The sequence below is a fragment of the Tauraco erythrolophus genome, chromosome Z, assembly GCF_009769465.1.
Source record: "Tauraco erythrolophus isolate bTauEry1 chromosome Z, bTauEry1.pri, whole genome shotgun sequence".
Classification (NCBI taxonomy): Eukaryota; Metazoa; Chordata; class Aves; order Musophagiformes; family Musophagidae; genus Tauraco; species Tauraco erythrolophus.
This window is the reverse complement of record NC_141496.1, coordinates 66,672,291-66,697,675: the sequence shown is the minus strand read 5'-3', so window position 1 is coordinate 66,697,675 and position 25,385 is coordinate 66,672,291. Positions and strand designations below refer to the sequence as shown.

The 25,385-nt window shown below is 39.4% G+C and overlaps 1 protein-coding gene across 7 annotated transcripts in view; it reads left to right on the top strand.

Annotated features, from left to right (window-relative positions):
• FER (FER tyrosine kinase) overlaps positions 1 to 25,112 on the top strand; it is a 183,342-nt gene extending 158,230 nt beyond the window's left edge. For all 7 annotated transcript variants that reach the window (XM_086630057.1, XM_086630054.1, XM_086630055.1 and 4 more), the window contains 3 exons: positions 13,161 to 13,315; positions 18,069 to 18,191; positions 24,947 to 25,112. In XM_086630057.1, the coding sequence (XP_086486183.1) occupies positions 13,161 to 13,315; positions 18,069 to 18,191; positions 24,947 to 25,089 (421 nt within the window). In that variant the 3' untranslated portion in view covers positions 25,090 to 25,112. The remainder of the gene's footprint in view (positions 1 to 13,160; positions 13,316 to 18,068; positions 18,192 to 24,946) is intronic.
• The last annotated feature ends 273 nt before the right edge of the window (positions 25,113 to 25,385 follow it).

Below are 25,385 nucleotides of genomic sequence, written 5' to 3'. Positions count from 1 at the left end.
GTAGGAAATGGTGTTAATGAGCAGGAGAAAGTCATGTTGCCAACTCAAAGCTATAAATAATTATGATTACCTTTGATGATGCTGTATTACTACAATTACTCTGTCTTGGTTAAGATTGCAGACATGCTTAGTTACAACAGTAGGGAAAAACATTTCTTACCTCCTTCTGTAAATCCTCTGTTAAGGAGTATGTAAACTTTAACATTGGAAAAGAAGTCAGCAGAGCTAAGCCGTGTAGAGGAAAGGAACATTTACTACCAGTCAGAACGAATAGAAAGTTACTGCTTTGCTTGGTGAAAGAGCTGTAGCAAACTTGCTGTGAGAGTGCACTCTGCCCCATTATCAAGATCATTAATGAAGATGTTAAACAGAATTGAACCTAGTATTCAATCCTGGGGTACACTGGTCATTACTGGCCTCCAGCTAGACTTTGTGGCACTGATCAACTCCCTCTCTGACTCAACGTTCAGCCAGTTTTCAATCCACCTCACCATCTGCTCGTCCTGCCCATGTTTCAATAGCTTCTTTCTGAGAATCTTACAGGAGACAGTTTCAAAAGCCTTACTTAGGCTACTAAGGTAGGCAATATCCACTGCTTTTCCCTCATCTAACAGGCCAGTCATTTCCTCGGAGAAGTTTCTCAGGTTGGTCAAGCAGGACTTGCCCATAGTGCATCCATGCTGACTACTCCTGATGACTTTCTTGTCCTTCATGTGCCTGGAAATCATGTCCAGGATTAGCTGCTCCATCACCTTCCCAGGGATCAAAGTGAGCCTGACCAGCCTGTAGTTCCCTGGATCATCCTTCTTGTCCTCGAAGATAGGAGTGACATTTTCTTTACCCCAGTCGTCAGGCACATCTCCCAGCCACCATGATGGGTGAAAGATTATTGAGAATTGCCTTGCAGTGGCAGCAGCCAGCAACTGGTTGGAAAAAATAATCTTTTCATATATAATAAAATCAGCAAGTGCATCTATTCAGAAAACGAATGCTTCTTGGGGGTCATTCCTACTTTAGTTGCTACCTTTTTGTTGTGTCCTGTATACCTGATAGTGTAATAATAGATTCCAGGGCACCTGACAATTCAAATATTTGTTTTAATTCATTAAAAAGTTGATTTAGCTTATTTAGTCCATCTCTTTGAAACTGACATTGTTTTGTACACTTGTTTAACTTGTTTTGGTTTTAAATAACTGCATTAATAAAACAAAATTTCTTAATTTTCCTAGGCAGCTTTCTCACAATTTAGTAAATAATGAACTTTTATTTTCCTATGCTCAATTTAATTCAATTACTTGTATTTAATCAGAGTCCATACCTGGTTTGATTCTCTTTTCTTTCCACATGATTGCTTAGTAGTATTTGTTTTTTACTGAATGTCTGCATTTAGGCTTAATTTTTAAAAACATTAATTTCTGTTTTACAGGTTAAGTCTGATTCTGTTGTTTCTAACAGACATTTCTCCATCTTGTCTGTATTTCATTCTTTTTTATTTCTTTGCTCGTATTGTTGTTTGCAGCAGTTCCTAATTTGATATCATCTGGAATTTTAATTAAATTGCTATTTGACTTTTCCTTCAGATCATTAACAAAGCTACTAAATGAAAACAGGCAACTTCAATGTGTTGCCATGTGTTGTAACACTGTCTCTTATCTTTTAAGAAATTTTCTGCCCATAATCTCTTTATGCAGGAAGATTTTAGGATTTTTGCAAATGAATAGCTAAACCATTTTATAACCTTTGCCCACAGCAAATGTTAAAATAAATGTAACATTAAATAGCAAAGAGGATCCTGTGTATCTACAGTGCTAGAATGGTTTTGTGTATGGAAATATTTCAGAATAATAACCAGGTATAGTAAATCCATAGCTTTGCAATAGTTTTCTAATAGTTCATTCACTTCTTGTCTTTAGATTAAGCATAGAAGAGCGTTTCTTGCACTTCCAACAAACTTCTGAGTCCCCAGAGGACAAGGGAGCGCTCTAGATCTATAGGCAATCAACACTACATGAGTGAGCACGCTTCAACAGAGAAAGATAACAGCCAGAGGCAGGGTGGCTCCTTCTAAATACAGAAGTCTGGATTTTCCAGAAGGACAGTCTTGTAACATATGATTTCATGAGATAGCATGAAGTTTTAATAGGAGAAAAAGGATGGAGTTCAGTAGTATGAACTCAGGATTTTATGACCGTTACAAAACAGATTATTTTGAGACTACTGAAATATCTTAACGTGCCAGTAACCATTTGTTGATAATCTTTGATTAGAATTAGATATTGTAAGGTACAAATTACAAAGTGTTTTTTACTCTCATTAGAAAATTATTGATTAGTGAACTATTATTATGTATCTTTGACAAAATTATTTCCATCACTAAGAATGCTTAGCAAGCACTAAAAATGCTTAGCTTTTAGAAAAAAATAAACAAAATTGGGAAAAGATGGCGACCTGTGCCATCCATTTATATTTCCCCTTCCTAAGTAAGAAACACCCACAGTGTAATAATTGCTTGAAATTGTGGTTGATTCTTCTCTCTCTCTTCGTTACCAGTTTTCTTTATGACTTTCTCTTAAAAATTCAAGAGATGGGGGTTCTTTTCATATTCTAGCCACAAAGCTTAGGACTACAACATAACTCTCTTGTCCAGCATTATTTGATTCTACTACTTCCCTGCTCTGAATTTTCCTCCTAAGTTGTAATCAGGCCTGATTTATTTGGTTTCTTTCTTATTCCTTGTGTATTATTTTCATGAATATGTAGTCTCTTGTACCTTAATTACGCTGGATTCTTCATGCCTTTGTACTCTGATTATTAGCTTTCAGTTTTTTAACTTCATCAAATAAAATGTCTTGGGATCTAGTGCCTATATAATACTTTTTATCTACTAAAAACCCATGATCTTTAGTCCGTACTTATCCGTTACTTATCAAAACTGATGGTCTTAATCAATACCTGTCTGGTGGTAGGAGCAGAAATAGTTTTAAGTGATAGGAATGCATTTAGAGCTAATTTAAACTATTCCAGAATACAGCATCGTTGGTGTTAGTGGTTGAAAAAGCAGTAGTGGCTAAACTTGTTGCCTGCCTCAGCTGAACTTTGATACACACCAGCTGTAAGTACTTAGTTCTAACCTAAGAAGAGAAATAAAGATTTTAAAATATTTCCTTTTTTGCTGAGACCTGAAAAGCCCTGCAAATTGTGCTAGTTCATTTTGTTCTAATGAAAAAAGTGGAAAAAACTAATCTGTATTATAATTATGCTTATGAATTTCTTGGTTCCTTGGGCACTTACAGTGTTGTTCATCTACGTCTTATGCTCTACTTTTCATTATTAGTCTTCAACTGTTCTTAATAATATTACCACTAGAAAATGGCTTTGTTTAGAAAAATTATAATTTATTTCCTAAAAAACTTAATCATTGGAAAGCCAGCACTTGGAGCTATTCTGCTTCAGATATTTTCTTAAATACAGCATGCAAGTTTTTCTATCACTGATATATAATGAACAAGTGAATATGTTCTTTCACCATATCTGGTCTGCCTCTTCAGGTATTACCAAATTTGTAAACAAGTTAAACCAGTATTTAATGCCTCTGTGCAAAGAAATCAATGATATTTTGACATTATAGAATAGAATAGAATAGAATAGGGAAGAGATTAGTTCAGAACTAAATTCAGAATTAAAAACTAAATTGAGGCATCCTCCTTGTTTAAAAGGACAAGGACAGTTATTGTAACAGGTTTTGTGTCATCACACAGGTTGAACAATGCCATGATATTATCACAATAATTGTTGTTTTTCATGTTAGTTGCTTCTGTGAATGATTTTTGCTTCAAAATCATATTTGCCTTACTATAAATAGTACAGCCTACTTGTGTGACTGATTTTGGTAATGGAAGATACCTGTGATTGTGAATTAAATCCACTGCAACTTTCTTGAGCACAAAATGTAAGCTTAAGTTCTGGTCCATCTTGGATAATTAATCCATCTTAAATAATTACTTTTTTGACACTGAATTTCCCCTATAATTCAGTTAATATTAAATAGATTTCTAAGGAATATTAAAAATCTTATGCATATCATAAATGTATCCATGTTTGTGCTTCTTATGTTCTGTAGTGTTTCTATCAAAAACCTCAAGAGCATAGGAATGGTTGCACAAGATGCAGCAGTGGTATTAATCCTCTGTGGTTTATGTTGTTGGGGACTCTTGGGAAGTGTTTTCCATGTTCCACTTGCCCTAACATTGTAGGATTGTAGGGAGTTACTTATCATCCAGTCCCAGGACTATCCAGACCCTTAGTTTCCATTCAGACTATCACTAGGATTGCTTTTTGTAATTTTTTTTCCTAGGGTTCACTTTCCTGGTGTTAACCATTACTTTATGAGAAGTGAGGAGGCTGGATAGGTTACTGTTCAGTTGTACAAACTTAATTTGTAAAGGGATTTCTCAAGGTGATAAAATGTATGCTCTGTAAATCTTTGATTCCCATAACTTTAGAAAGGAAAAAGCAGCTACCTATAGAAGGTTGAGTATTACCATAAAATTGCAGGGAGTGATAACGTACGCTGTTAAGTTATTCATATTGAACAAAGATAAGGTAAGTTTTTTTCCAAACAAATGAAATTAATCAACATACAAAAGAAATTGAATTGCAAACCTTTGTTTCAAAGTAGAAATGAAGTACAAGGGGAAAAGAAGAAAACACGTTAGACATTCATAAGCCTCACATTTTGCTCAGCACATTACAAGTAATCAGCAGTGCATGGGAAAAATGGGTTATAAAAATCTACAGGGACATCAATGCAAAGACGACTGTTACAGAATAAAATGACTATGATGCAGATTTCATCAAAATAATTGTTCAGAAAAATACAGACAGTAACTGCTAAGTTCTAAAAAAGCTGAGAAACAATGCAGGTGAAAATCATTTAGATGCTGCTGATAGGAGTGTTTCTGTCCCAGAAGCAGGCATTGGGAAGAAAACCTCAGAAATAGGGAAAAGGTGGGAGGAATAGATGAGGTGTCAATTTACTGCTTCATTTCCATCTTCATAGTCTACTGCTTTGATTCTCTTCAGGAACTGCTCATTGTCTGCTATGCCTATCTTTATCGTTTTTTAAAATAGCTGGTACAGAAATCCTACTAGGATGATGGAGGACACACAGTAACTTACCTGAATAAAACTCAAAGAAGACAAATATTGCATAATGTGTCAGTAGATCTGTATAGTCCCTTGAGCCATTTCTGGGCTACAAACAATAAGTTTACAATTGCTTAATTTTTCGTCTGTTATTACCTTTGTGGGTGACAAGTGCCATATCATATGTGACAGCAACCTGGGTTTCGTCCTAGTAAAAATGTACCCAGAGCAGACAGGTGAGAAGGCTCCAAGATGCAAGAGTGACCTTATCGCTCTTCAGAGCAGGAGCATCGATCCATTCAACTCTGTTCCATATAGAATTACCAATTCATTTAAAAAAAAAAAAAAAAAAAAAAAAAAAAACTACATGATTTAAAAATGTAAAACATTCACAAAATGGGAAGCTTGAGTTTCTTTTTATTCCTCTTTTATCTCCAAACTAATTTCCAGTCTCTTCTTCACAGTCATCCATTTTAAATGGTTTCTTTTTTAATGAAAATTGAGATTCATACTTAACGCAGTTATTTGACTCTAAGAATTAGTCTTCTTTATATCAAACACTGAGCATTAGGAGACCAGAACTACGACTGTGAGAACTGATGACATTATATAGCATTTGTGCTTCACTTTCGTACCTCCAGAGGGACACTTTATGCCCTCTGAGGTATGAGTGATCTCCATCATGTTCAAGAAGAACTAAAACAGAAAGTTTGACTCTGAAACATAAAGATCTTGGGGAAAATATTCTGTTTGATGTCCTAAAGTCAGTACTGCGACTCCTCTACAAAACTAATTAAATAATGTGTCTAACTTAGCATGACAAATATTTGTACCTACCTCAAGGTATACCTTACTGTAATTGTGTGTTTGTTCTTTAGTAACTGACCAATTTGCAGAATGCAAAAAGGGGTATAAACCTCTGAGTCTTATACTATACTTGTTCATCAGAAATAACTGTACAATAAGTAAACTTTTAATCTGACTTTACACCTTAGTTTTATTTTCAAGTACATGTATGTGAAGACATTTGCAGTAATGAGCTGTGGTACAGAAAATGTGAATATATTTTTCTATACAGCAGTCCATTAAGAAGTTTATTCTTACTGTGTTTGTACAGTCCAGGACAGCAGGACAGTCACTTATTCAAAAAATGCAGCTGTAGGATTGTAAATAGCATGAACGTTTAAGGAGTGGGACTGAGGGTTAAGTTCCCTGCACGTGGTGGTTTCCTTACTGACTGTGCAATCCTCAACAGATGAAGTGATATGCTTTGTCCTCATGAACCAAATGCATCCCACTCTACAGTTCTGAATGGGATGCTGTAGCCTTCTGTCATCTACTACTGTAACCCATGCCACAATCTATCACTTATTGAGCAAAGCACTTAGGGAAAATCAGGGACATAACAGTTACCAAGTATGATTTTTGAGTACGGAGATGACAATAATAATGCATAGATGTTTGGAGTTTTCAATTAGGAACACTGTGTTCCTCAACGGTGTTTATCTTTACAGCATTTTTAAAAACACTGAACAACTCCTAGCAGTATCCAAGGAGTATAATTTGTATATGACTACAGTCTTGGTTATTTTTGAGACATCTGATGTGTATAAATAGATCTTTATTCACCAACTTACCAATCAATTTTTAGTTAGACCATGTTATAGTGTATGAAAGTAATTTAGGTGCTTCAGCTTTATTGGACTTTTATATTTTCTTCTGGGTTTTTTTGGCCTTTATTACTGGAAGTTTGCCTTTTGATTAATGTGCACTTGCTAACCTTAGTTCACAGGAGTATGTTCACCAAGTTGCTATAAAGCGTTTGGTATGACAGCTCATATGACAATGAAATGAGCAGTGCAATGCAGACTAGGATACATTTTACTCTTACAGGTGGAGGAAATAAAGGTTCTGTGAAAAAAATACATTTTAAAGATACAAGCTAGTTTTTGTTCTTGTGTTCAGCTACTGTATACAATTATTTGGGGTTTGTTTTGTTATTTTTTTCTTTTGAGTTCTTTTGCAAAATTTTTGAGTCTTTCATCTGAAAATCGTTATGTGCTTTAGAGGGGGTAACTGAATGTCACTGATGCTGTGAGGTGGGAAAATTTACTCCTTTTATAGTTGAGAAGAACTACGCAATATGCAAAACTCCAGATAGCAAGCAGAACACCTGACATTATTGAGAAAACACTACTGCATCTAGCTTGGACTTTCTCTGGTTTCATAGCACTGTTCGCCTGTGAAGACGAAGATGGACTTGCATTGTATGAGGAACTGAGAGAACTATTAGTATTGAAGCTAATATTGCTCCATTAGTATTCGTAATGTGATAGCTAAAATAATATGAAGAAATCAGTAAAACAAAGTGTAAAGAGAGAAGACGACATAGAATGCATGGAAGATTACGCTTCTGACCCTGTAATATTTTCCCAGTATAACATACTATTTCAGTACATACATTCAGTACATACACTTCAGGTACATACTATTTGCTGTGTTCTCCACATATAGTAAAAGTAGAAGCATATGCATATCAAGAAGGTTCTGAAACAGGTGTGTTTTGATTTAGATACCACTGGAAATTACCTCAGGTATTTGAAGGAGAGGTAGTGTCTTATAGTCCACAAAAAATGAACAGTTTCACTTGTAGATTTGCTGCCCCTTCTTTTTCAATCAGGTAATAGACTATTTGCTTTGAATGAAATGTACAGAGGAGATAAACTGATCATGTTCACTAATTAATTACTTGTTTTTATCACCTAAGAGTGTTTTAACAGCACAATCCAGGGAGGGGATATAAAACGGCTAATTGGTTCAGTGAGACAGCCTGTCCTGCTGGTTTAGTAATGAGGAGTTTACTCTCTTGTTTTGATTTGCTTTAATTGATGGAATTCTGTTGAAATACTAGGGATTACTTGCTGGGTAGTTCTTTTGGGGTGGTGGAAGGAAGCAGGGAGGGTATATAAGAGTGTCCTTAGAGAAAAATTTATGAGGTTTATGTCTTTACTGACAGACTGGACTACGGCACACATACATAACTCCAGTACTGACAGACATAACTCCCACCACGAAAGAATTGCAGCCACGTCCTCTTTAGCTGGCTATTGGATTTTTAGCAAAAGTCTTAAGAACTCTCTCTTGCAGTTTCAGCATCTTCAACCCCCATTAGTGATTCCTAGTCAATGTCCTGTTTGTGTTTGTAGGGACTACTTAAAAATGAAATTTCCAATATACATGTTCATTTTTATTCCTTAGTAGTTGGGGACAAGGCACCACTTTGTTTCTAATAGCATTAGGAACTTACATAATCTTGGTATTAAATAGCAAGAGTCAGCTTTTCTTTTACTAATGAACTTATTCTGTAGCAGCTCAGTGTAATTTGTGCCTAATTTGTACAGCTTACACAATGTGAAATAAAGAATATTTTCTTGTTTTCTATATTAAAGAAAAATACTGATTTTATGGAATTACTGTAGCAAGTAGCAAATGCTGTATGAGAAAAAAAAACAAAACCAATGCCTCAAGCAGAGAGAGACACCCAATTCCGTGTAATTGTATGCATACTTCTTCAGAATGTTGGCTTTAGGGAACGTGAAGGAGAAGGAGGAGAAAACAAATAGAACATACTTTTTTTTTAAGGAAAAGAAAACAAATAGAGCATAGTTGATTGGGGTTATTTTTTAAAAAGGCCATTTAGAAAGTGTCATGATTTACTACAAATATTTAACATTGAAGTTATCTGTAATACTGATTCCTCACAGTCTTTTTCGGTCATTAGTCCTGTATATTTACATTTTCCTCTTTTCCCTCACTCATGTCATCTATCACACATAATTGAATGAAGCCCTATTGTGTGTATTTCATATGGAAGATTAAGATGTAAAGGGTTTTTTGTAAGGCCCTTAACAGTATTACAGTAGAGTTCTTTCCTTTTGTCTCTAGCCAATAGAAATTAATTAGAATCCTGGAAACTGGAAGAAAATTGAAACTTTAAGTTATAGATTTAAAGCAATGGAAGTAATACTTTTTGATGCCCTTTTTTCAGATTCTGGCTATAAATTCTGTAATAAATCGCAGTGACCAAAATGCATTTTTGGTAATTTTCTCTTGTATCTAGACTGAAAAGTAAGAATATCCTTTTAAAGGAGGCTGTCAGACATGAGGAGAAACAGTGAAGAAATTGTTTGAACAATCTTAACAAAACCCACAGAATAATATTAAAAAAAAAAAAAGGTTGATATAGCTATAGCCTTCATTATAACAATGTTATTAAAAATGCTTTTAAGCGTGGAAGTACACATAAGGAAATCTGGAAAATTCAGCAACAAATCACTGAGGATACGAAACAGATGTAAAATGACAGCAGAAATGCCAACAAGATACTCCGATTTTCAGGACATTTATAGGCCTGAGGAATGTTAGTCCAGTAGACATTGTGAAGAAATTACAAGTAAGAAAACAGGAAAAAAACAACCTGAAAAATACATCTACAGTGGATATAACTGCAGAATCTGAAGTGGCTGGTGGTAGAGCATTGAGAATGAAATTGTACTTATACCTTTTCACCCCACTGAATGGCATGTTACTAAAAGTGCAAAGTAACAGAACTTTTGGCAGGATTGAACATGACTTTAAATATCACTGGATCTGCTAAACATTGTTGGTTTCCGTGTACTCCAGGAACCAGCTCTTTTCAAGAACTGTGAAAAGAAAACGAAGTGCCTGAGAGGAAGATTACAAAAGTTCTTTAAAAAGACTATGACTGAAGTGAAGGAAAGAGGGAGATAAGAGTTCACATCTGAAGTATTTTCTGCATAAGTGAGAGAAAGAGCCTACCTTACATGTGAGAAAGGAAAAAAGCAAATTTCCTTAAGTCAGAAGTAAACATATTAAGTGCTCAGAAGGCTTTATTAGCACAAATCATTTATTAAAAGTAATACATATTATTATAGCTTAAAAAACATGAGTTTTAGCTAAAAGCAAAAAAAAGGTATTAATACTGCAAGACTTAGAACCAGCTCTGCTACATTTACTTTCTATTTGTAGCTTGTTTAGTAAGTTATCATAATGCATTGTTTTCTATCTTATTGTTAATAGCTTGGCATTTACTATTTCATAAAATTTTATTGATGTTCTGTGGAAGATGGCAATGGAAATGCTTCTCTCTTCAATACAAACTGAGACAAAAAGAAAGAAGCGATTTGCCTGGGAAGATTGATGGTGGACTTGACAGTTGTGTCCACCCGCACAAGTTGTGGGCCATTAGCTAACCAGTGGCCCGTGATTCCTCCCTTGGCGCTTGTGTGCAGCATGGCGGCTTGAAAAGTATCGTTCTGCGGCCCACTGCCAGCTAATAGACAGCTTGAAAACCACTGTTTCATGAAGCAAAGACTTTGCATGTCTGTGATCTTTCAGAAGTGTTAATTTATGCATATCCTGAACACAGTATCACAATCGTTACCAACTTTGTCAAATACCAGTTTGGTTTTCATGGAAGTGTTTTTATAAATTTTCACTGATGATGAAAAACACTTCCTCTAGATGACTCTGAAAGAAACAGGAAACTGTCATGTACAAAACAGACAAAAATCTCATGAACTGAGTGTAATCTTTGTTCACAAGCATCGTACTATTTATGATTTATTTTTCCTAGTAATCAGACTTATGTATGAGGAATAAACTTAAGACAGCTCAGTATATAGCTTTTTCTTAATCTGATTCAGAACATGTTTAAATGCCGGGTCAGTCTTGGGTAGGAAGATGTCCATGATTTTAATTAACCCTGCAAGTTTTCATTGAGATATGACCCTATTACTTTTTCCACTCCTTATGTGCATCTGTCACAAAATCTGGACTATATTGCTTAAAACAGTAAAAAAACTTATGACTAAAGTATGACTGGAACCTAAGCCGTAAATTCTTGAAGTTTCATGGTGATACTTTTTATAGGCTTGAACATAAGCGATAATGATTTGGGTTTGCTTTGCAGCCCTCTCACTTTCACCAAACAATACCATATGCTAACATCCAACTGTGTAACGTAGTGCATATTGAGCTGTTTTATACATTTGTGCATATCTTCAGCTGGAGACTGTGACTTCAGACTTGTTTTCAAGTGGTCCATCTTCTCTAGCCACAAGAATAACTGCATTTATATCACTGTGGCATCAAGCTCAAGAGCCATAAATGTTCTTAGTGGCATAAAAGTGTGAGTCAAATATGTTAAAATTCTTAAATCAAGTTATGGTATTTACGTTCAAACACAGGCTCTGTCTACATATCAAATAATGTAGTGCAATATCTATATGGATCAGCTGGTCAAAGTAGTTGTAGATAAAGAGCTTTAACATCTTCATGTATGGCTCAAGACTGTTACTTTAGACTAAATATAGCTCAGTCCTTGGTCATTAATGTCCCCGCCATACGTAGTGTTTGAAGCTGTTGGTTCAGGCCTTTCGTTCTGCATTAGCTGGACAAACAAATTTAGTGCACGCCTTGGGCAGAGTCCTAGAATGCTTTCTTCCAAGAGTAATCTACTTTGCATGCAGCAAAATCATTCTTCAAAACCAATGAATGTGCATTAAGTGCTCAGGGGATTCACTTCAAAACTATGCTACAGCTCCAATCCAAAACATTAAAGCTAATTTAGTTATTCTGGAATATTCACATAAAGACAAGCCATTTGTGAGCATATTAGCTATTTCAGCTGAAAACAAACATTGTAAATTTAGCTTAAAAATACTTTGCCCCTGATGTTCCTAATGTTGCAAATTTAATTCTGTTGCTTAACATTTTTCTCCCTTCAAAAATTTCCTGAGTTTTATTACATTAAGATGGGAATAATAATATATATTTGATTATGTAGTATTTTAATACATTGTGAAACAATGAAATAGAGTATACGTGCAGTATGTTAATAATAGATTATTTGCTTGTATTATTATTCAAAATGTATGCTGTAGAGAAGCTGCAGTAGGTCTTTTATCAAGTATTACTACAAGCTGTCTCCTAATCTAAAAAAATATGTTTGAGATGGAGGGAGGGAAAAGAAGGCTGTTGATTTTCTGAGCTGCTCATCTTTCACTGGGTCAAAATTCCTTTTCCTGTAATACTGAGTAGCATTTTTATTTTTGATGGAAACTCTAATGCTAACATAAGATAGGCAGAGAGAAGATGGAGCCAGTTCTCTGGTTTCTTACTGTCTTTCATAACTATGGGAACATGTTTCAGGCTGCTTGTTCAAATTCTGTTTTACTTTGCATAAAATCTGACTCTTTAATCTGCAGGTTAATTTCTGTGACCTCAGAGGGCAGTTGTGGTGCGTTGACTTTGCCTGGTTGCCAGACGCCCACCCAGCTGCTCTCTCTTTCCCCCTCCTCAGTGGGACAGGGGAGAAAAGGCTGTAGATAAAAGTAGAGACAGGGAGATCATTCACTAATTACTGTCACGGCAAAACAGACTCAATTTGGGGAACATTAATTTAATTTATCATGAATTAAAATATAGTTGGTGGGAAATAAAGATGAAAACTGAAATACCTTTCTCCCACCCCTCCCTTCTTCTGAGGTTCACCTTCAGTCTTTCATTCCTGACTCCTTCACCTCCTCGCCGCCGAGGGGCACAGGGGGATGGGGAATGGGGTTGCCATCAGTCCATAACAGCTCCTTTCTGCTGCTCCTTCCTCCTTATACTGTTACCCTGGTCCAGTGTGGGTCCTTCCCATGGCTGCAGGGGAATCTCTGCATTGGTGCCTGGAGCACCTCCAGCATCTCCAGCACCTCCTCCTCCCACTTCTTCACCAACCTTGGTATTCACAGGATTAATTCTCACACTTTTTTTTTTCCTCTCTCACTCCTATTTTCCACATCCGCTATGCAGCATTTTTTACCCTTTCTTAAATATGTTTTCTGAGAGGCAACACTGTCTCAGCTGAGAGGCTCAGCCATTTTAAAAGGCTTCAAGTACTTTCAAATATGTAAAAATATGGGGTTTTATTTCTTGTTCTAACTTAGAGACCTGGCTGCGAGGAACTGCTTGGTAGGTGAAAGCAACATTTTGAAAATAAGTGATTTTGGAATGTCCCGGCAAGAAGATGATGGCGTGTACTCATCGTCAGGCCTAAAGCAGATTCCTATCAAGTGGACTGCCCCAGAAGCTCTTAACTATGGTAAGGACATACATGTATCTTCTTGAAAAAAATAATAAATTGAAAGTAGTATAAGGAGCACCAGGACTACACTGTGGGCAATATTTGAGTATATATACATATTCCTAGTGCCCATTTCAAATCAATAATGGTTGAAATAATTTTAATATTTCAGTCTTGTTTAAGTTATGTATAAAATACTAGTTTACCTTCCAGAAGAATAAGGCAGCAACATCAAAATTGCTGTTATGCAGCAATAAAATACTGCTTTGGTTATGTTGCTGACTTGTTCTAGTAGACTACCTGGTCAGTCATCTAAATGATAATCGGTAGCAAAATTAGTGGCGAGTTCTGCATACTTATGGCAGTGATTGTTCTAGCACCTCTTTGAAAATGGTAGAAAGTGTTAACATACTATAGCATTCTGTTAGATAAATCATTGCATTGGAGAAAAGTACAGTCACTGATGGTTGGATTATTTTTTTAACTGCAGCTTTTCTTTACCTGCATTTTTGTATCTTGCTAACCTGTTGTCTTGGGGAAAAAAAATCCATTATTTCTGACTGGGGGAAGTAGTCCATAATACATGGGTAAAAGTTCCACAACAGAAACAGAAGCTGCTGTATTTAGCTTTTTGCGTTACATGAAACTAGAAAAACAAGTTCTTCTAAGTAAAGTGGGCTGTGAAGAAGCAGCATATTAAATGAGTGATGCCATGTTTTGGATGTGGTTCTCTCAACTAGTTCTGTAGTTGAGTACTTAGAAAAAATTTTTTTTAAATTCCTCATTTGAAGTTGTTATAAATATTTCTACCATGTCTTAAAGCTTTTCTTTACAACCATGCATTAGAAATAATAAGTTTGTGGCTTATGATTGATAGCAAAATGCTCCCTCTCATTAGCGCTTTTGCAGGAGTTACTCCCTGTCGTGGTTTTAGGCTGATCCAGCAACTAAAACTCACACAGTCTCTCCTTCTCCAGTAAAGTAGGGAGGGGAGAAAAAAAACAAAGAGACTGAGGGTTGAGACAAGAACAGAGGGAGCACCCACCAACCATGGTCCTGGGCAAAACAGACAGGCTTTTCTCAAAAGCAAAACAGTTTATTAATGATTACTTAGAAGGACAAAGGGAAACAAAAACCGATTACTCAAGAGGACAGAAAGAAACAAAACCAGATCTTAAAACCGACACCTTCCCCCCTCTTTCCTTTTCCTCCCGGCTCTACCTCCTCCCCCCAGCAGCACAGGGGGCAGGGACTGGGGGAGTGCAGGTCAGTTCATTCCGTGCTGTTGCTGCTTCTTTCTTAAAGGAGAAGGAGTCCTTACACCCTTTTCCCCTGCTCCAATGGATCCCCTACCCACGAGGAAAAATCCACAAACTTCTCCAGCGTGAGTCCAGCCCACTGGAAACAATCCTTCCCCACAGATTGCTCCGGTGTGGGCTTTACCACAGTCTCGGGTACTTAGGGAGCTGTAGCCACTCGCTCCGGCGTGGGTCGTCACGCAGACTCCAGATGCCTCTCTGCCTTGTCGTGCACCCCAACACGACCATCCTCAGGCTCAGGCATCTTCTCCCCACGGGCTGCGAGTGGGTCTCTGCTCCACCGAGGCCGTCCTGGTTGCAGGGGGGCCGCCTGCCATCTCACCACCAGCCGCAGGGGAAACTCGGCTCCGGCACACCTCCTCCCGCTCCATCCTCACTGACCTGCTGTCGATGCGGCTGTTTCTCTCAGATCTCAGTCCTCTCCAGGTGAACTCAGCCCAGTGGGCACCCCGGGAGTGGGGTGCCCCCGAGTTCCCCAGCTGGCTCTGCCGCCGCCATCCTCCGTGGGCGGCGCCGGCCCGACGCAGGCAGCTGCCCGGCCGGGAGCCAGGGAGCGGGGGCAGTGCCCTCCTCCCTTCTCTGCTCGATCCTGGGCGAAGCACCTTTTCCGGTTCCCTTGTCCCGACTTAAATAGGGCAATTCGCAGAGGCGCCCTATTGGCTCAACCCCGAGGGGGATGGCAGTCTGATCTGGTGGCCAGAACTAAGCCTAATCCGGTTCCAAAACCGGGGAGGTCGCAGGGAGCAAAACCCCTCTCCTGCCACCAGAACCACCCCCCCTCCACATCAAACCATGACACTCCCATAACACAATAAAGCAGATCTTCCCTTTGGTAGGCTAATGATGAATTTAGTTACAGAAATTGGTCTTGTAGTATCAATTATTCTGAGAGATGTTGTTGTTGCTGGCGTTCACTGGGGAACACCCTTTTCTGTTTTGGGTGTTTGTTCCACTGTAAAAAGTGTTTTAAAATTTTTATTTTTGTTACCTCAGAAAGGTGTACAGTTTATCTGGAATATAATGGAAGCCTCACCTTCCCAGCCATATGCAGTCCAGTGGACTACATTAAGCAGGAAACAGGCTCTTGTGACAACAGCTTCGCTTTGTACTTAGGAGTGTTTTTTCTGCATGGTCCAGGAGAGGAGAGGATAGTTGATTAACATATACTTACTTTGTGTTTCCTAAAATGCATACATGCTCAAGCAGCTTTAAGGTATTTTGTTTAATGTTTGGAGAACAAGCTCTCTGAAACATTTGTTAATGTGTTCAGCAGTCTAATATCCTACTTTTCAAACGTTTTTGTGTGTTTATGAAGGATCATTTTTGCCTCTCCTTTGAAAGATGTGAGTAAAAATAATTGGTTTCTGTTTTACCATTTACTATGCTAATAATATGGTCATAAGTATTGCATTAATTTATGTAGGTAAAGCTGAAGGTATTTAAGGATGTTAGAGTGAAATAGAACTAAATATGCAATATTTCAAAACTGGTTGGCAACTGCTGTCCATGTTATTTCTTAATGGCAAGATTTAAGGGTTGGAGGAAAATAAGGGATGGGGTTATCTGGCCATTGCATGAATGATACAGTGCTTAAGAAACTACATATGAGTTCATTTTTCAGTCACTTCTGGATTCACTGTATATGACAAATAAACAGCAGTCACAAAAACATTTTAAGTGAAAAAAACACGAGTTGTGAAGCCTAGAAACCAGATTAGGGCAAATGGAGTGGTTAGTGAGTTGTGTCTGAAGTCATAAGCAAAATTCTGATGCTACTGGAGCTTGTGGGAGATTGAACCTTAGGTTCAGTGCATGCTGTTCAGTGCCATTCCATACTGTTTTTTTTTTGCTGGAACTATATGATTTCCATCACTTCTAGCAAGTGGAAGCAAATTTTTGAAAAGCTCCTAATAAAATTACGTATTTAGGCCAAGCATGGAATATTTTTGCTTCCCGTTCTGTCTAATTTAAAATACACGTTTAATATGTTTTTCCAGTACAACATTTTGAGTTGTTTGTCATGTTAATAAATTACTGTGTGGAGAGGGGTTTTTTTTGCAAGTGAACAGGCTTGCCTTTTTTTTTCCCAGATAATGTCATAGTGGAAAAGTTAATAAACTGTGCAGAACTTGTGCTTCTTTTAAAAAAAGCTAATCACCTATCTTGTATCTACTGAATTATTTCAGTGAAAAGTGTTAAATTACTGGATGCCAAACTCTGAAGAGAGTTGATGCATAGACAAGAAAACTAATCTTACTACAAAGAGCATAGTGAATGTCCATAATTGCCATCTACGAGGCACAGAAGCTAATGCAGCGCAGCTGGAAGTGATACTTAGTTTAACAGTAAACTGAACTTTCTGACGTCAAAACAGTTGTCATACCACCAGCTGTCACTATAATTTACATGTATTTTCCTTTTTTCTAGTCAGAAATGGTTTGGTTTGGTTTGTTTAAAGATCCAAGATGAACAAGCAATATATTCACAAGCATGTGTATATTTTGAAGAATAAAGACACATATATACAATGTAATAGTGTGGAATAAAGAAAAAGTCAAGAGAAATGTTGAAAGTAATATTGAAAATGGATTTTTAAAGTAACATTTTCACAGATCCTGCTACAAAGGGCTATGAGCCTTAACTTTCTGATGTGAATCCATCCTTCTTAGTTTGAAGCCATCAGGAACAATAGAAATATCTGCTCCAAGATCTTTCCTTCTACCATAATATAAAGCTTTCATTACACAAAGAGGTTTGAAATTCAATGATCTACCAATAATCTATTTCGCTATCTCTGAAGCATAGTTGAAGATAATTGAATAAGCAGGCCAGATTTTTTTCTTTTTGTTTAACTGATTGGTGCATCAGTTCCTCAGGGTCTGAATTAAACAAGTTGAAGCAAGTATACTTTCATTTTCAGAGAACAGTTTCTCAAGCATGAAATCCAGGCTCTCTTCACAGTTAGAAACTATGTTGGTGGTAGCTCCTCTCGAAATACTTATTGCCATGCTATATTAGGGAACTGGGAAAGGTAATTTTTTGAAAAGTATCTTTTGATTTTAAAGTTATTATAAATGGGGGGGGGGGGGGGGGGGGGGGGGGAGAAATTACATTTTTCTGTCCTTTTATATTTTAAAGAAAAATATTTTTGTACATTAAGAAGAAATTCTTAACTTACGTGAAAAATTATTGACATGGTAAGGTCTGTCATATTGTAAAATTTTTAAGTTAGCTTATATTCTTCCTATATATTGACTTTAAGATAAGTTGTTTATTATTTGAAATAGAGGAGACTATGGTATCTGCAGAGTGTATTATTAGTAGCCACAGCTTTGTTCTGCTTAATGCTTGCTAATGTAACACTTTACCTTTACAGAAAATTTGGGGCCGTAATTATCTGAGACATTTATTTCTATGTACGTTAAGCTGAGGGTTTTCTCTCCTTTTCTTAGGGAGATACACATCTGAGAGTGATGTATGGAGCTTTGGAATCCTTTTGTGGGAGACCTTCAGTTTAGGAGTATGTCCGTACCCTGGAATGACCAACCAACAAGCACGAGAACAAGTCGAGAAAGGTAGTTATTCACAGGGAGTGAAAGAAATGCTTTGTAGATCTGTAAGGATGTAGTACATACAGTATGAAATAGCAAAGAAATAATGTATGAGTCAGGCAGTGGAAACTTAGCAAAAACGTTATGAGATTTTTTAATTGCTGAATCTAGCTTTCTGAGCGGAGTAGTGTGATACATGGGCTTCTGGATAAAAGGAATATACTGACCAGTGAATTAAAGGACAGAAGAGTTACTGACTTTCATTATTGCAGAACTGAAAGGTGAGATGGAAAGGAAGGATTTACTTCTGTGCAAAGCAGAGGCTTGATCAGAATGAATTATTTAAGATTATGCTAATGCAGGTATAAATATTCCAAACTGCCAGAAAAGAAAATCTGTATCATTCCATCTTCTCCATTAAAATATTTCAGAGAAAAACATAGCAATTATGGTGGAGAATGGTAAGCTAGTTGAGCGTTGAAAGCCACATTGCTCTTTTACAAAATAATCAAAAGCCTTTTATTTAAAGTAGCAAATAAATGTGAGCAGGATTTCAGGACTTTGATTTTTTTTCATCATCTTTAGTGGCATTTCAGAACTGTTCCTCCTCCACATAGTACTATTGCGTAATTTACAAACAGGTTCTAAGCTAGTAAAACTGCTAAATTATTAAAAAAAAAAAAAAAAACTAGTTTGCTGATTTATACAGATTACCAGTGTTTCTTGTAAGCACTGTAGGTGACGATCAAAGTTTCTTCTTAAAAGGCCAAATCAAAAAATCCAGTATTTCCAGAGCAGAGGCATGTTTGTAAAATCAAACCTTACTACCTAAGTGCTGAGATTCTGTTTGAATCCACTGAGAATAATAATCTCTTGAAAATTATAAAATTCAAAGATTTAGAAGTATGTTTATGCTTTTTCAACTATTTATGCAGCAGGGAAAATAGTCCTGTTGGCCTATCAGCAATTCTTTTTCTTTTTTTTTTTAAACGGAATTTTTGTTTCTTTTATCAGCCTGTTTTCTTGGTTTTCAGTAAATAATAGCTCTTCTGTTAGGATAGTCAGCTAAAACACTCCAGATTCTCTTCCCGGTCTTGTCTATCATTCAGTTACTCAATCAGTAAGAGGCTTCGGTGAATTTAGTTGCTTGAATCATAGAATCATAGAATGGCATAGGCTGGAAGGGACCTCAGAGATCATCTAATCCAACCTCCCTGTCATGGGCAGGGACGCCTCTCAACTAGATCAGGCTACTCAAGGCTCCGTCCAACCTGGCCTTGAACACCTCCAGGGAGGGGCATCCACAACTTCTCTGGGCAATTTATTCCAAAGTCTTACCACCCTCGTACTGAAGAATTTCTTCCTAAAATCTAATCTAAATCTGTTCTCCTTCAACTTAAACCCATTTCCCCGTGTCCTATCAGTGGACACTCTTGTAAAAAGTTCCTCCCCAGCCTTCCTGTAAGTTCCCTTCAGGTATTGGAAGGCAGCTATTAGGTCCCCCTGAAGTCTTCTCTTTTCAAGGCTGAACAATCCCAGCTCCCACAACCTGTCCTTATAGCAGAGGTGCTCCAGCCCCTGGATCATCTTTGTGGCCCTCCTCTGAATACGCTCCAGCAGATCTATGTCTCTCTTATGGTGGGGACACCAGAACTGGACGCAGTATTCGAGGTGGGGTCTCACAAGAGCAGAGTAGAGGGGGAGAATCACCTCTCTCGACCTGCTGACCACGCTTCTCTTGATACATCCCAGGATGCGGTTGGCCTTCTGGGCCGCATGAGCGCACTGCCAGCTCATGTTGAGCTTCTCATCTATAAACACCCCCAAATCCTTCTCTTCAGGGCTACTCTCAACCTACTCTGTGCCCAGTTTGTATTTGTGCCTAGGATTGGCCCGACCCAGGTGAAGGACGTTGCATTTTGACTTGTTGAAGCTCATGCAGTTGGCACTGGCCCATTTCTCAAGCCTATCAAGGTCTCCCTGGATGGCATCTCTTCCCTCAAGTGAGTCCACGGCACCACACAACTTGTTGTCATCGGCAAACTTACTGAGGGCGCGCTCAATGCCGTCATCCATGTCGCTGACAAAGATGTTGAACAGCACTGGACCCAGAACAGACCCCTGAGGAACACCGCTTGACACTGGTCTCCATGTAGACATCGCACCATTGACCACAACTCTTTGAGTGCGACCATCCAGCCAGTTCTTTATCCACTGAGTGGTCCATCTGTCAAATCCGTGTCTCTCCATTTTAGAGACAAAGATGTCATGTGGGACAGTGTCAAATGCCTTGCACAAGTCCAGGAAAACGACATCCGTTGCTTTACCCATGTCAACCAGCACTGTAGCTTTGTCGTAGAAGGCCACTAAATTAGTCAGGCACAACTTGCCCCTAGTGAAGCCATGTTGGCTGTCACCAACCACTTGGTTATTTTTTCTGTGCCTTAGTACAGCTCCCAGGAGAATCTGTTCCGTGATTTTACCTGGCACAGAGTTAAGGCTGACTGGTCTGTAGTTTCCCAGGTTGTCCTTCATCCCTTTTTTAAAGATGGGGGTTACGTTTGCCCTTTTCCAATCTGTAGGAACCTCACCAGACTGCCAGGACCTCTCAAATATGATGGCTAGTGGCCTTGCAACTTCAGCCGCCAGTTCCTTCGGGACCCGTGGATGTATCTCATCAGGTCCTATGGACTTGTGCACCTTCAGGTTCTCTAGGTGTTCCCGAACCTGATCTACTCCTACCCTGGGTGGTTCTTCACTCTCCCAGACCCAGCCAGCATCCTCTGTGATTTGGGTGGTGTGGTTCGAGTGGTTGCCAGTGAAGACTGAGGCAAAAAAGTTGTTGAAAATTTCAGCCTTCTCCATGTCCTCAGCAACCGGGTTACCCGTATCTTTCCGGAGAGGCCCCACATTCTCTCTCGTTTTTCTTTTCTCTCTCACATACCTATAAAATCCTTTTCTGTTATTTCTGATATCGCTGGCCAGATTTGACTCTGTCAGGGCCTTAGCTTTTCTAACCTGGTCTCTGAGTACACGAGCAACTTCCTTGTACTCATCCCAGGTTACCTGTCCCTGCTTCCATGCTTTGTGTATTCCCCTTTTGTATTTGATTTTAGCCAGGAGTTCTTGCTTGCTTTAAACCAGGATAATTTCATTTCTAAATAGCTATATAGAATCACTTCAATTTAAGGAGAAAAAGTAGTTGCTGCTGTCACTGTTTTGAAGAACTAGTTTCTAGGGGAAACTTTGTGGAGGAAAGGATTTTTAGGTAGTTTCATATTATCTTGTCTGTAAGTGTCCTAGAGCTCAGCTGTCCTCCTTTGAAGTTACATGCATTAATCCAGCACCAGAGCAGATGCATGCAATATTTCTCAGATTTACGAGTTGCATGAAGCCAGTCCAGTGTCATTTATCCTGTGCTTTAGAAAGGGAGATGCAGAGACCTGTGCAGGAAGTGTGGAGTCAGAGAGCTGCATTTAGCTGTAGAGTCCTATGTGCCAACTCACTTTACTGTTCACTGCTTGTCATTTGCTCAGAGAGCTACATGTGGTAAACAGTTCACAGAATCACAGAAGGGCTGAGGTTTGCGGGACCTCTGGAGGTCATCTGGTCCAACTCCCCTGGTCAAGCAAGGCCAGATAGAGCGTGTTGCCCAGGACCATTCCCAGATGGCTTTTGCATATCTGCAAGGATGGAGACTCCACCACCTCTCTGGGCGACCCGTGCCGGTGCTCAGTCACTCTCACAGTGAAAAAGTGTTTCCTGACGTTCAGAGGGAACGTCCTGTGTTTCAGTGTGTGCCCATTGCCTCTGGTCCTGTCATTAGACACCACTGAAAAGAGCCTGGTTCTGTCTTCTTTGCACCCTCCTTTCAGGTATTTATATACATTGATGAGATTCCCCTAAGCCTTCTTCAGGCTAAACATTCACAGCTCACTCGGCCTTTCCTCATGTGAAAGCTGCTCCAGTCCCTTCGTCATCTTGATGGCCCTTCACAGGATTCTCAGTTCATCACACGTTTTTTCTGCACTCCTTTCTTAAAGAGGGCGGACTCCTTACACTCTTTTACCCTGCTCGAGTGGATCCCCTCCTCCCGGGACAGTCCACAGACTTCTCCAACATGAGTCCTTCCTGCAGGATGCAATCCTTACCCATCAGATTGCTCCAGTGTGGGCTTCTTCCCCACAGAGTCACGGCTTCTTAGGGAGCTGCCACCTGTTCCAGCATGGAGTCCCTTCCCATGGACTTCAGATCCATTTCCACCTTGTTGTCAGTCTCCAGCAGCTTGGGGTCTTTCTCACTGAGATAGTCTACAACCTCCCTTATGCACAGGCATCTCTACTCCAGCATGGGGTTTTCCGCGAGCTGCGGGTGGATCTCTGCCCCACCATGTCTCTCATGGGCTGCAGGGGGGCTGCCTGCTGTCTCTCCACAGGCTGTAGGGGAATCTCAGCTCTGGCACACCTTCTCCCACTCAATCTTCATTGGCCTGGTGGTGTCTGCATGGCTGTTTCTCTGAGGTCTCAGTCCTCTCTCCACCGCAGTCACGCCATGCTTGATCCGCCCAGCGAACCTCAGCAGTCCCGGCAAGACAAACTCCACCCAGTGGGCGCCCCAGGACCAGGGCGTTGCGGAGCTCTCTAAGCCACATCGCTGCGGCTGTCTCCAGTCAAGTGGTGGTGGCCCAGTGCAGGCAGCCGACCACCCAGGGGGCCAGCCCCCACCTCCCTGCTCTCTTCACTGTAGGTCCAGCCTGCTTCGGGCTCCTTTGTCCCCAACTTAAATAGGGCATTTGCAGAGGCGCTGATTTGCTCAGCCCTGGCCAGAGAGGATGGAGGATCTGACGTGGCCAGAGACCGATCTGACCAGTTTTGGAGCCCGTGAAACTTTTCTCGCAGCTTCTTACAGGGGCTGTCTCTGCAGCCCCTCCCATGCTACCAAAACCCCATCACATAAACCCAGCACAGGTGTCATCTGCAAACTCGCTGAGAGTGTACTCTGCCCCATCATCCATATCATTAATGAAGATGTTAAGCAGAATTGAACACAGTGTTGACCCGTGGGGTACATTGGTTGTTACTGGCCTCCAACTAGATTTTGTGGCACTAATCAACTCCCTCTAGGACTCACTGTTGAGCCAGTTTTAAGCCCACCTCACTGTCTGCTCATCCAGCCCATAATTCAACAGTGTCATCTTGAGGATTTTATAGGAGACAGTGTTGAAAGCCTTACTGAAGTCCCTTCATCTACCAAGTCAGTCATTTCCTTGTAGAAGTTTCTCAGGTTGGTCAAGTGGACTTGCCCGTAGTGCATCCATGTTGACTACTCCTGGTGACTTTCTTGTCCTTCATGTGCCTGGAAATCATTTCCAGGATTAGCTGCTCCATCACCTTCCCAGGGATCAAGGTGAGCCTGACCAGCCTGTAGTTCCCTGGGTCCTCCTTGCAGACAGAAGTGGCATTTTCTTCACTCCAGTCTTCAGGCACTTCTCCCAGCCACCATGATGGATGAAAGATTATTGAGAATTGCCTTGCAGTGACATCAGCCAGCTCCGTCAGCACTCATGAGTGTATCCCCTCAGGGTCCATGGACTTATGTAAGTCCATTTTGCTTAAGTCTTCCCTGACCTGATCCTCTTCCACCAAGTGTGCATCTTCCTTGCTCCAGACTTTCTCCCTCATCTCTGGGACCTGAGATTCCTGAAAGCCAGTCTTGCTAGTTAAGACTGAGTTGAAGAACGCATTCAGTACCTCAGCCTCTTCCATGTCCTGTGTCACCAGGTGCCCTATCTTGTTCAGCAGTGGGCCTACAATTTCCCCAGCCTTGCTTTTGTCACCTATGTACTTAAAGGAGCCTTTCTTGTTGTCTTTGACATCCCTGGCCAGATTCAATCCCATTTGGGCTTTAGTTTTCCTGACGTCCTCCCTGGGTGCTAAAACAATGTTTTCGTATTCCTCCCACATTAGCTGGTTTTGGTTTGAATTTGTCCAGGAGCTCCTTGTTCATCCATGCAGTATTCCTGACATTTTTGCCCACTTCCTACTCATTGGAAAGTTGCCTTTGTTGCTGTGAGTACATCTCTTTTATCCAGGGTATGGATGATATGCTGGAATGGCCACTTATCTGTGGCTTCTGAATGATTAGCTGCTAGTTTACTTAACTCTTCATTCTCCTGCTCATCACCAGAGACCTCCTTCGGTTGAGGGCAGCAGAGAGGTGTAGGCGGCTACGGCACCCTAAGCAAACCAGAGGAGTAAGAGAATTAAGATGATGGAAAAATGCAGAATCGAAGAAAACAAGAGCAAGGAAAAGTAAATGGATAAAGTGCAAGCGCGAAAGGAATTTCTTAAGGAGACAAAAAAGGGAAAAGGCGTGAGAATGAAAGTTGATCCATTTTGAAAAAGAGCAAAGAAATTTACTCCTATCTTGATGTTTATTATTGATTTCCTCACGGGGCAGGGGGGAAGAGAACACAATTAAAACCTTAAAGGTAACTACTTCCTAAGATTCAGGAAACAAATCTACGCAGGTTGTTGCCGTTAGGGTTGAGAAGCATACTGACTCGTTGCTACGCCCAACTTAAATGTCATTGGTACCTGAGCTTTGATTAGTTTAATAATTATCCATCTTATATAGGGTATGTGTTGAAGACTCCTTGTATTACCCTGAAGATCTTTTTTAATGCAATGATCTTGAACTTCGCATGTTTCTTTTTAGATTTGTCAGTATGCATCAGTTTTCAACGCCAAACATTTTTCCCTCTTTTTTTTGTGTACCAGGCTACCGAATGTCAGCGCCACAAAAATGTCCAGAAGAAATATATAAAATAATGCAGAGGTGCTGGGACTACAAACCAGAAAACCGGCCAAAATTCAGTGAGATTCAGAAAGAGCTGTCTTCAATCAAAAAGAAAGTGACATAGTGATAAATAAGTGCCAAACTCAATGTGTGGGACTTTATTTTCCGGTGAAGTAATTTTTTCCCCTCAAACACTATGCGTTTATACAACAACATTATTTGCAATATTCTTCTAGGATTACTTTGAAATTTACTGGGTTTTTATACACATGCGTACCATCTTGAATGATGTCAACACCTGCATTAAAGACATATACTGCAAAATGCTATATATCCAGTCACAGTAATACTGTCATTTAGGTTACATGTAAATAGGAGAGCACATGCTATAAGTTTAAGGGACCGTGGCTTCTGTCTGTT